Below are 13,280 nucleotides of genomic sequence, written 5' to 3'. Positions count from 1 at the left end.
CCATGTACAATTAATTAAATTTCTGTCTACTTTCTAACTCCATGAAACACTCTTTTAAAAAGCTGAAAAAATGTACAGATGTTTTGTAAACTTCAAAATAATTCTCAATAAATAAAGTGAAGGAATTGTAAGAAAATTTTCATACTCCCTCCATCACCAAAAATTACAAATCACAGAATGAAATTTAGGAAGGTAAAAAAGGAATCCCAGAATCTGAATCAAGAAAGAGAATTCCTTGATCTATGTGAGAAAGGGCATGTAGGACACAGAGATTTTGTTGTTAATCAATCATTCAGTCTTGTTCATGACCTCAATAACTATAGTGCTCCAGACCCTTATATGCTCCAGTATCTCCTAAAGTCTGTCCAAATTCATGTTCATAGTTTCCATGATACAATCCAGTCATGTCATTCTCTGTAATCCTCTTTTCTTCTTTTCATTAGTCATTCTCAATATCAGGGTCTTTTTCAGTGATTACAGTCTTTTTATTATGTGATAAAAGTATTTGTTTCAAGGAAATAGGTAAAGTGTATTTTATGGAGCAATGTGGACTAGAAAAAATATTGAAACCTTTTCTCCTGAGTAAGAAGAACCTGGATGATTATTTTGTCCCATTCATAATTTTCTTAAAAGCAGTTTTTACTTCTTTGTTCCTTAAGCTATACACAAGAGGATTTAACATGGGAATTACCATAGTGTAGAAGACTGATGCAACTTTATCTGTGTCCATGGAATGACTAGAACTGGGTTGTAAATACATGAAGATTACTGTCCCATAGAAGATGCACACAGCTGTAAGGTGAGAAGCACAGGTGGAAAAAGTTTTCTGCCGGCTCTCAGCTGAGTGCATCCTCAAGATGTTGATAAGGATGACTAAATAGGATATTAAAACAATGAAAAAGGCAGTTAAAACATTAAATGAAGCAACAAAGAAGACAACCAGTTCATTATTGTGTACATCAGAGCAGGAGAGAGCCATGAGTGGTGGAATATCACAGAAAAAGTGATGCACCACGTTAGACTTACAGAAGTGGAGGTTGAAAGTATTTCCAGTGAGAATGACAGAAGTAAGAAAACCAAAGATATAGCACCCAATGGCCAAACGAGTACATATATTGGGTGTCATGAGGGTGGTGTAATGGAGGGGCTTACACACAGCTGCATGGCGATCATAGGCCATTACAGCTAGGAGATAATTTTCAACACTTATTAAGAATACAAAGAAGAATAACTGTGCAGCACATCCATTGTAGGAAATAATTTTGTCCCCTGGAAGGAACCCAGTCATTACTTTTGGAGTGATAGCTGAAGAATAGCCAAAATCTGCCAGAGAGAGGTTACTGAGGAAAAAATACATGGGTTTGTGAAGATGGGGATCCCAAGAGATCAAGATTATCATTCCCAGATTCCCCACCAAAGTAATGAGGTAGATAATAGTGAAAACTACAAAGAGGAGCACTTGAAAGTCTGAGACATCTGTTAGTCCCAAAAGGATGAATTCTTTTGCCTCTGATCCATTTTCTATGAATGACTTTAAGGATTTGGGCATTTCACCTGGGAAAAGAAAAAAAAAGATGTGTGTCAGTAATAAATATTTATTTAAATATGAAACTGTGAGCTACTGATATGACAAAAAAGTTTTAATATACGTTAATCTAATATCCATAACTCTTTACACTTGCACCAATCACTGCAACCCTGGGTTATGGCTATTATCCATACTTTTTTGATGTTATTCATGTGTTATGGAACAAATTCTATTATCCTTTTGAATGAGCTCACTAAAAATTCATATTATCTTCTCTCATTTGAGTCCTCACATTTCCAAAACAATCCTCTTCTTCATCTTCAATTTACTTCCAATGCCACTTTCCAAAATACATTATTCTCGAGTATTTTTCTGTCTTCTAAGACTTCCTATGCTACTTCTTTCATCCTTTATCTTAGCAAAGAAAAATGTCATCTCTCTTTAATGTGCTTTTTCACCTATTCCAGATACTGAAGACATTAAGTCCTATTCTCTGATCCTTTTATTTTGTTTTAGGAGAAGAGATGGGACTCCTCTTTGCAAGGCCAACTTCTTTATTTTTTTTATCCCATTGTCTCCCTCGTCTTTTCTTCTATAACAATTTTGTTGTTCACTCACTTTTCAGGCTTCTATGATTCTACATATTCTCATTTGGGATTTTCTTAGCAGAGATACTCAAGTGATTGGCTATTTCCTTCTCCAGCTCATTTTACAGATAAGGAAACTGAGGTAAGCAGGATTAAGTTTCTTCCTTATAGTCACAAAGCTAGTATCTGAAAAAAAGATCTATCTGTACCACCTAGCTATCTCTCAAAACAGTAATAATAAACAGCATTGGAATAGTACAATAATGCTATTATTAATTATTAATATTAATTAATATTAATATTAATTAATTTGATTCCCACAGTAATGCTAGACAGTTGATACTGTTTATTTTACAAAGGAGATAACTGCTCAGGCAAAGTTTAAGTAACTCACCCATAATCACACAATAAATAAAAGTCTAAAATCCAACTCTAAACTCTGGTCTTACTGAGAGCACATGTAGTACAACATTCATTAGAGCATCTGCTTTCCTCTGTGAATTTGTCCAACAATCATTCCCAATATCTTATACTCATTATCTCCTTTTGCACTTCCTTATCGATCATCTAAAAATAATGCTCTGACTTCTACATGTTTTGAAAAAAAAGGATCTTCCTTAAGAAAATTTAGTTTCAATGTAATTGTCTTTTATTCCTGAAGCATAGATCTTCCTTATAATTCTGAAGCTCCAGGATCTGAATACACTTTCATTGGAAGCATACTGCTTCCAAATTTGTGTGTGTGTGTGTGTGTGTGTGTGTGTGTGTGTGTGTGTGTGTGTGTGTGTTTGGCATTTCGGACCCTGTACTATTAGCCTTTGATTTTTTCCAGACGGATATCACATTTGTCCAGTCATGTGTTCCATATTTAAGGCATATTGATCTCATATATTTTGTTACCCAGGATCTCTCATCTTCACAATATAAAGATTTTTGCAGTCTCCCATGTCTCAAATGCTCTTTATCCTTGGTATTGTCCTGAAAATCCCTTATGCCCTTAAAAATTTGAATTAAGTAACAACTTCTATATTTATACCTTTCCTGTTCCTTCCTGAATCAGTGCCCCTACTTGAAAGAATAAAATTGCCTTGCAATATTTGTATTGACTTCTCTGCATACAGTTTTCCCCCATGCCATATAAGCTCTGTGATAGCAGGAATTATTTGTTTGTTTATTCATTTAGATATCATCAGAGGCTAACACAATGATAGACACATATTGGGCACCTAACAAATATTTGTCAAAGTGCATTATTCGATTGAATAAAATGGAACACATAAAATGCATGAAATAGGAAAGCTCTATTAAACAATAATGAAGATTAAGAATAAATCCCCAAATTTTTCATAGGATCATAGCTATACAGCTGGAAGTATGAGAATTTATCTAGTCTAAACCGTTCATTTTACAAATGAAGTAACTGAGACACAGAGAGACTAATGGATTCACATAGAGTCTAAGTGCGGAGTCAGAGTTTGAATCCCAGGTCTCTAGTTCCCAATTCTTTACTCTTTAAGGAGTTTTGGTAATTTTGGTAATGTTAGTGAGTTCTGAGTTGGGAGAATTTAATTATAGCCTTGCCTCTACCATTAGCTTATTCTATTACTTTAGGCAAATCCCTCACTATCAAAAGCCTCACTCATTTCAAGCAATAAAATTGGATATTTGATCAATTCTTTTCTGAATCAGATCTACTGGGTTTCCAGTACTTTCCTGATTTTTGTATTCTTGTAAAACAAAATTGTGTCATAGAGGATAAAGTAAAGGATGTAAAGTCATGAAGAATTGCATTTAAACCCTGTCCCAGATAGTTAGGATCTAAATGAGTCTGGATAATGTACTTAATCTCCCTCACCTTCTGTTCCCTCATTTAAAAATCACAGTCTACACAAAGGTCATTGTAAGTATCAAATGATTTTTTTTAAATATAAATTATTTTACCAAGCTAAAAGTGCTAAATGATTGCTATCTCCTATAATCATCTCCTTGACTAATCATGGGAAATAAGTAAATGATGTCTGCAAATAATGCCCACTTTCAAGGATATTGTTTTACTTTCAGTTGACATGAATATTGTAGGTCTGAGCACGGTCCGTCAGTGAAGTCCTTATATCTATGACACTATTGTTGACAGAACTGCCAGGAGGAGAATTGGCCTATGATCTTCACTAAATTCTTCAAATAAAAACCTAATAAATAGAAGAAATTAAAGGTATTGTAGGCTAATTTTTTCCAGTGTCAAATGGGAAAATATTCAAAGTCTGAGAAAACCTCTGCCCCTGCTGGAAACAATCTCTAATTTATCTCCTCAGACTTTGTGGTGATAGGTGAGTCAATTTTGACAGAAATTATCTGAGAGTGCGTTTCTGTTCAAATCAAGTGACCTTCATTACAGAAATAGTCATCATTTGTCTTCTCCTTTGAAATTAAGGAAAAAATGAACTATAGAGTATAACTACTCAAAGTCTCATGATTTTGTATCCTATGTACTGACATAGCTGAATGCTTCCCCTTTACCCAGAAACTAGGAGACAATTTCCTTTTTTTTTACTTCCAATATTTGTTTCTGTGAGCTGTAATTTTCAGAAATTTGAGGAAATTGCTCATTTATGATTATAAAATTTGTATTAAAAACTCTAATTTTAATTACATGCAAATTTCTCCTTTTCTTTTGACCTTATTGTGAATTAAATTGTAAATATGAATAAGCTAAGATATTAGATCTGTAAAATAGGGAAATCTTGGGTTTTTCAGAATGGGTGAAAAATTCTAAGGGTTAGGAGTGGCAGAGCCCATTCACTTACCCATCTTCTATTCACAGCTTTCTTTGAGGAAGAGGGAAGAGGTCTCTCAGAAGAAACTCCTCTCTAGTTTGAGTATTAAGGAATCAGAGCTATTTTTCAAAATGACTTATCCTCAACCACATAAACTTTGAATAAGCAAAAAGTTGGAATGAAGCATGGAAGAAATATTTTCAGGCAGACAAAAGAATAATGGACAACTCCATGACTAGACTTTTACTTCATTAAAAGCTGTATAAATGAAGTCAAAATAGGCTTTCCATATCAAGAGAACTAAGAATGGACCTATCAAGACATGAAAATATAGGTTCTCTTCAGGGGAAATTACTCATTTGAGAATATTCCTACCTCCTCAAGCATTCAGAAAATGCAATTAGTTCACTAGTGTTTAGGGATATGATCTTGATTTCTGAGGCACATCCTAGGGGTATTTAGTTGTTGTCAAATTTTTTTTGGACAGAAAGCTATCCTCAGGGGGGATTACAAAATGAAGGACATGAACCTCACTAGGCAGCAACTTGCCAGAACCAGCAGATCCTTGATTGACACACATTTAGGGGAATAGACAAGTTACATAAGATCAGCATACCGAGACTTCCCAGATTACAAGCAGACTTCACTAAAGTCTTTGAAAAGAAATGTCTCTCTGCATATTTTCATGTAATCATCAGTCAAAGAAACTAGAACTGTGTCAAGTGGAAGATTAAGACTAAGGGCAGCTAGGTGGTGCAGTGAATAGAGAACCAGCCCTGGAGTCAGATGGTAATGAATTCAAGTCCAGCCTCAGACACTTACTAATTACCTAGCTGGGTGACCCTGGGCAATTCATTTAACCTCATTGCCTTGCAAAAAACTAAAGAAAAAGAACAAATTAGCTTTCTTTTCCAGTTCACTATATGCCTCAATATCATTTAAATAATAGAACCAATGAATTGTCAGAGAAATTCATTGCGCCTTTTTATAGTAGTCTTGGAAAAAGTGAACATAATATGTTTATCACTTTTACAGCAGCTCAGCCTGAATGAATGATCATCCTTCATTCTATTCTTTTTTGGCTGGTGGGGGTTTGCAAGGCAATGGGGTTAAGTGACTTGCCCAAGGTCACACAGTGAGATAGGTGATTATTTATTAAGTACCTGAGACCAAATTTGTACTCAGGTCCTTCTGACTCCAGGGTCAATGATATATTCATTGTGCCACCTAGTTGCCCCTCATCCTCTATTCTAGCATGAAACTATAAAATTGGTTTCACTTATTCTTTCTTACGAGTTAAGTTTAAGTAGTCAACTTCAGGATTAAGAATTTCTTGAACTATTAATGATTCTAGCAGTCAAATTTTTCAATCCATCTTTGAACATGAATTTTATCTTCAAGTTTTCTGACAATTCAGTTTCTGAAGTATTTCAATGAGAGAGGATCTAGGTCTTCCTTAGACATCCCATTGCACATTTGGACTGATCTCTTTAAGGTTTCTATCCCAATTAACCCATATAAATCTCTAGAATGGGACATGGAAGCACTACTCCAGACAGTCAATTGCTGCCCTGCTTAGGGTGAAGATGATTGCCTCATGTTGCTCATGTTTCCCTTCTCCTATTACCTTGGATGTTTACAACCAATAGATGGAATAATCATAGATTGGTTGATTGTTGTTCTTGATTCTGAAAGAGGACCAAAATGACATTACTACATTAAAACCAAGGTGTACCATTGTGACTGATCACACCAATATCAGTTGAGAATGCTCTACAACCGGTGGTGAACATTTGGGTGGATTCTCTAAACTTGAACATCTCATATCCCCTCTTAACTACATTAATTCTTTTCTTTTCTCTTAGAACACAGCACTTTTCTTGATGAGGGCACAACCCGTGGGCAGTCCAGTACCAGTGTCTCACATGTTGCACAATCAATTCCAAAGTTCTTGCGAGATCTTGAGAGTATTCTTGTGTCATTTTTTTTTTCTGATATCCCCATGAGCGCTAACTCTGTGTGAGTCCTCTGTAAAAGAGTCTTTTTGGCAAGCACACATTTGATGTTTGAACAATATGAGCATCCCATCACAATAGATTGGATGCCTGTGAGGCAGAGGAGAGAAATTGGGGATAAAGCGTTGACCTTTCATCAGCAAAGTGAGAAGAGGCTAGTGTCTCTCTTTGATTTAGTCTGACTAAAAAGCGTGCCCAATGTGAAGAAAAGTATTAAGGAATAAATTTCATATAAAATGTAATGGGTCTCAGTTTTGATCATCACAATATAAGAAGATTGATAAGATAAAAAGCATTTTTCTTTGTTTTTTTTGCAAGACAATGGGGTTAAGTGACTTGCCCAAGGCCACACAGCTAGGTAGTTATTAACCATCTGAGGTCGGATTTGAACTCAGGTACTCCTGACTCCAGGGTCAGTGCTCTGTCTACTGTTCCACTTAGCTGCCCTGATCAAAAAAAAAAAAGCATTTAAATGAGTAAACCAGGACAATGAATAGCCCAGAGTCCTTGTCATTTTAAAATCAGTTAAAGGAAATAGACATTTTAGCATAAAAATACAACTCACAAAGGGAATATATGACTGTCTTCAAGAATTTGAAGGTCTATTACATGTAGAAATGATTCTAATTTTGTTGGCTGACTGGTGAGGACAAAATGAGGAGTAATGGGTAGAAATTAAGAAACTATTATTAGAAGAATTAGCTAACAAAGCTGGACAAAAATTGTTTGGACTGCCTATTGAAACAATCACTACCTTTTTCTTTGAAACCTTTAAGCAAAAGCTAGATGACTCTGTTGTTAAAGTATTCTAAGAAGTGAAAAACTAGGGGCAGCTAGGTTGCGCAGTGGATAGAACACTGGCCCTGGAGTCAGGAGTACCTGAGTTCAAATCCGACCTCACACACTTAGTAATTACCTAGCTGTGTGGCCTTGGGCAAGTCACTTTAACCCATTTGCTTTGCAAAATCCTAAAGAAAAGTGAAACTACAGAGAAAAGTTATTTTTGATTTTAAAAAGAGGTCTATTAAGTTAAAATATGACTTTTGTCTTTCATTATAGAAAAGTAAAAGACTTCATATTATAATGGTAAGGAGATTGGTTTGTACACAAGGCAGTCAGTCAATAAACATTAACTTCTTACTATTTTCCAGTATATGTTAGATCCTATCTGTGACTAGAAATGAGACCATTTATAAGAAATTGAACCTCTCAGTGCCCTACCTCAACAGAAATTTCTAAGATTATAAATTGCTAATGAATTTCCTATCTTCAACAGGAGAGAAGTAGTCACACTGAGAGATGTGTGTACTAACCTTCTTTTAAGTAAGCATCCCAACCCCAGATGCAAAAACTTGCTGAGAATAATAATTGAATTTTAGAATGAGCATTTTGACAACTCTCTGAGATAGCTGATATAAGAATATGGATCCATAAATCATTTAAAAAAGATTTGTGCAGAGGTCATAGAGTAAATGGTAGATTCAAGGAGTCAAGAGGGTGGCATGAAATCAGGGGTTCCCAGAAACTTGCCCCCCAAAAAAATTTCCAAAGGTCATCAAATTATAACTAGCCAAAATTTAGAGGGTTAGAACCCACAGAAAGATTATGTGATATGATTTCTGAGCCCAAGACAACTTAGAAGATCCCCCCAGAGAGGCTTGTTTCACCAGGACCGAGAGATAGAAAGAACCAAAGCTCAGTTGGGCCAGAGAAAACCAGCTCTAGCATTCCAGGAATAACCCGTGGGGCATCTGGATCCATGGCAGAGGGGGTTGTTTCCAGACCTCTTGGTCCAGGGATCATCAGGGACAGTTTGAAAGGGCAAATAACTTTACCACATCAGAGTGAGTGGGAAGCTTGGTTCACTGCTGGTCTCAGCAGCCCTGCAAAGGGAAATTCTGGGAGGAATCTGCAGAAACCTCCAGCACTTACAGAGCTCCCAGCCCACAATTGATAAGGGGTGGGAAGACACTGCAGAGTGCTCCCTGCTCTCTTTGGTCAAGTCTCTGCTCTTTGCCCAAACTCAGTTCCAGGTCACAGTCTGGGATCCAAGACTACTATAGGCAAGTAGGGACCCTCCTCCCAGCTGCAGGGCAGAGATGAGTGCGTGCTTGTGATCATCCACAGACCAGAACACAGGCAAGAGCGCAGACAGAGATTCCATAAGACTTTGGAGAAATTAAGGTCCTTGTGGATTGTCCCCCAAACCCCCCCTAAAGCTTAGAAGTGCAGTAATCAGTCATAGGCTGAGGAAATGAGCAAACAATAGAAAAAGAATAATCTGACCATATAAAATTACTTTGTTCCCAAGGCGGACCAAAATACATATTCAGAAGATGACAAAGGCAAAGCTTCTGTATCCAAAACCTCCAAAAAAAAAAAAATAGGAAACGAGCTCAGGTTATGGATAAGCTCAGAAAACACATTGAAAAGCAATTAAAGGAGGTAGAGGAAAAATTGGGAAGAGAAATGAAAGCAATGAAGATAAATCTTGAAAACCAAGTCAGTAGCTTGGTGAGGAAAATACAAAAAAAAAAAATGAAGAAAATAACATATTAAAAACCAATTGAAGCCAAATGGAAAAACAACCCAAAAGGCAAATTAGGAGAAGAATATCTTAAAGAGCAGAAAATGGAAAGCTGGAAAAGGAGATAAAAAAGCTCTCTGAAGAAAATAAGTTTTGTAAATGTAGAATGGAGCTAAAGGAAGCTGATTGCAAGAAATCAAGAATGAAACATTAGGAAAAGGTGAAATACCTCACTGGAAAAAGAACAGACCTATAAAATAGATCTAGGAGAGATAATTTAAAAATTATTTGGTGGCTAAGTCCTGTGAGATCCTGACTGCAACTCTATGATATTTGAATTGTGTCCTTCTGGCTGCTTGTAATATTTTCTCTTTGACTTGGGAGTTCCGGAATTGACTATAATATTCCTGGGGGGTCATTTTTTGGATCTTGTTCAGGAGGGGATCAGTGGATTCTCTTAATTTCTATTTTGCCCTCTGCTTCTAGGATATCAGGACGATTTTCCTGCAGAAATCCTTTAAAACACTTCCAGCCAAGATGGTGGAGAAAAACCAGGCACTGTATTAAAGTCTCCTGATCTTCCCACATATATAATATGAAGCAAATCTCTTAACAGAAATCTGATCCCCAAAACCCAGAAAGAGAAGCTAGGAGAAGAACATCTACCTCGGGATTTGTCTTCAGGGATCATGGGTAAACCCAGGTAGAGAGGGCAGATCCTGCCAGGAGCACAGGACAGGGTGAGAACCTGAGAGACTGAAAGCAGGACTAGACTTATCTGCCTCAGAGGCGTGGGCCTACTGGGGAGCAGAGGCATTAGCTATGACTCTAGACTGTCACTGTCTGGCAGGGCTGGAGGGAGAGTTTTGGTGTGGGAGAGCTACAGACATCAATCCTTGGGCTCCTCTGGTCTGGAGGAACACCGTGTCCACACCTCCATTTCAGCTGAAGCCTCTTCCTAGAACAAACACAATTACAGCCCACCTCAGGTTAGGGTTAGGGTTAGGCTTAGGTTTAGGGTTAGGGTTAGTGTTACACTCAGGAGGACCTCAGACACTTAATAATTACCTAGCTGTGTGACCTTGGGAAAGCCACTTAACCCCATTGCCATGAAAAAACAAACAAATAAACAAAAACCAAAATAAAACATTTCCTTCAAAAAAATGTGTATCCCAAAAAGATATGTTCAGATAAAAACTTGTATATGCAAAAGCATTCTTAATCTTTCTATGTTTAGTGCTCCCCACTTAAAGGTTTTATGTTGACTTATTACACGTTTCTATTGATATATCTGTGTGTATATATATTTCTCTTTCTAGTGAAAAATGAAAACTACTTGATAGTGTTCTTTGCATTGTTTCATCCATTTTTTTAAAACTTAAAAGTTTCCACATGGTAGACACAATAAATACTTATAGACCTGAATTACTCAAATAGAATATATAATATAAAACTATATAATTAAAATATATAAAATTCATAGAAGATAAAGAATATGGAAACAATAATGAAGTTCAAAAATTTAACCCATAATGTGTTTATATGATCACAGATATAGTTAGAAGAGATCTGAAAGCATTTACTCTAATGGTTTCATTCTATGAATTAAGAAACTGAGACACAGAGAGGATAAAGGACTTACAAAAGAGTACATAACTCAACCAGGTCCTGTATCACTGGACTCTGGTTCCAAATTCTCCTTTCTAAGGAAGTCCAGAATGGTGGGAAGTCCAGTGAGCTCAGCATTGGGAGTTGGGTTATTTCTCTACTACTATGACAAATTTACTCAATTACTTTAAGTAAATCTCTCACCACCTCAGAGACTGTCATCTCAGTAATAAAACTGGATGTTTGAAAAGGTCTATTCTGATTCTAACCTGGTCTACTGTCTTTTAGGTGCTTCTTTGTAAAGTGCATCCTCAGAGATCAGCAGAATACTTTAAAGGATAAAGTGAAGGATGTGAAGTCAAGAAGACCTGACTTCCAATCATATCCCAAACAATTATTATCTGATTGTGCATGGGAAGATACTAAATCTCTTTCAGCACCAGTTTCCTCATATATAAAATTTGAATGATAATAATAATACCTTGCCTCAAAATAGTTGTTATGAGCTTCAAATAAAATTAAACATCAAAATTCTTGTTCAAGTCTTAAATGCTCTCTCTTAATATCTTCTATTTGGTCAACTCTGGAGAGCATGATAAAAAACGCCTCCAAACTTAAAATTAGAATCTTATCCTTCATCTCTTGAGGACAAGAATATTCTTTTTTATTTTTAAGGCACTGAAATTGCAGCTATGTGGTGATTTCTCACACAAGTCTAAGGCATAAAAGAGCAAGAGGTTTTGTAGGAAAAAAATTGTAGAGTCTCTACTACAAAATATTCAAAATTCTCCAGGACGTTGTTTATTATTCCCATCATTCTTGCTAATAGATTTTTATGGTAGCAATGGTCATTATACAAACTGAAAACGAGAGAACTGCTTCTGGTCTAATTATTAAATAAATTAGTAGTCAATGCTCTATTTCAGACTTGTTCAATGGATGTTAAGTCAAATATGATTAGGAAATAAATTTTATGTAGCTCATGGTAAGTGTCTGAATATTGTATTTTACAAATATTGGGGGACCGATTTTCTTAGGGGACAATGATTTTGTTCCTGGTGGACAACAAAATTCTAAAATTATCTCTCTTAGATCGATTTTCCAGATCAATTAGTTCTTTTCCAATAAGAGACTTCACATTTTCTTCAATTTTCATTCTAATTTTGTTTGATTGTCTTGATATTTCATAAAATCATTAGTTTTCACTTATCCAATTCTAAATTTTCAGGCATTATTTTCTTCTATGGGATTTTTTTCACTTTGGATAATTTTTAAGGGGTATTTTTCTTCCTTAACTATTTTCTGTGCTTCCTTTTCCAAGCTGCTGACACTTTTCTTTATGATTTTTCTTGGATCATTCTCAATTTGATTACCAATTTTTCCTTGACCTCTCTTTGTTCATGTTAAATATTCTTTTTTAGCTCTTCTGTGGTCTAAAACCAATTCACAATTTTCTTGGAGTTTTTGAATCTAGATGTGTTGACCTTTCTCTTTTGAATTTGTATCTTGATCTTCTCTGTCATTATAATAACTTTCTGTAATCAAGATATTTTTTCTTCTGTTTGGTAATTTTCCAGCTTATTTCTTGACTTTTAACTTTATATGAAAGTGGGGTTGTTTCCAGATTGGAGCGCCCAAAGTTTCAGGATTTTTGTGTAATTGATTTGGAGATAGTTCTGGATAGGTATAAGTTTTTTTGTTTTTTGTTTTCCAAAATGGTATGATCTAGGAAGATGTGAATTTCCTACTCTCTTGACCTGTGTTCTTATCTGGGAGTGACCACAAGCATTCTTTTCAGTCCCTCAATTATAATGAGGGTCTAAGGTCCCCTAGATACATAATCTCTGATTTTCTAGAGATCCTCCTCACATTGTGACTGAGATACAGAATATCAATACAGATACAAATATGGGCAATGCAATAGATTGTTGGCCAACATATCAGCAAAGGAACTTCTGCAATCTTTTTCTGAGCAATTTTCTCCACCTCAAAACCTGGAGTAAAACCTGCTGCTTTGTTGAAGTACATCTTATGCTGTTCTACCCTCAGTTCTTACTCTGGTGCAAAAGACATTCCTTGTCAGTCCTCTAAGTTATCTTTGCTTAGTAAAATGTTGCACCACACCTTTATATAGATTCAGCTATCCCTGAAATTGTTTTGAGGTACTTTATAGCTATTTGTAGAGGTTTAAGGGAATGATCAGACATCTCTAAATCTTTCTCAAGCAACTTACCTCCACAC

General features: G+C 35.9%; 1 protein-coding gene across 1 annotated transcript; it reads right to left on the bottom strand.

The window, feature by feature from the left end:
- Positions 1-601: 601 nt before the first annotated feature.
- Positions 602-1,549, bottom strand: LOC141519491 (olfactory receptor 5B2-like). Its single transcript, XM_074231720.1, has one exon. The coding sequence runs from the start codon at positions 1,547-1,549 to the stop codon at positions 602-604; it is 948 nt and encodes a 315-aa protein (XP_074087821.1).
- Positions 1,550-13,280: the final 11,731 nt, after the last annotated feature.

Source organism: Macrotis lagotis, chromosome 3 (assembly GCF_037893015.1).
Source record: "Macrotis lagotis isolate mMagLag1 chromosome 3, bilby.v1.9.chrom.fasta, whole genome shotgun sequence".
Lineage (NCBI taxonomy): Eukaryota > Metazoa > Chordata > Mammalia > Peramelemorphia > Peramelidae > Macrotis > Macrotis lagotis.
The sequence above is the reverse complement of the archived record's forward strand: the minus strand, read 5'-3'. Positions and strand labels throughout refer to the sequence as shown.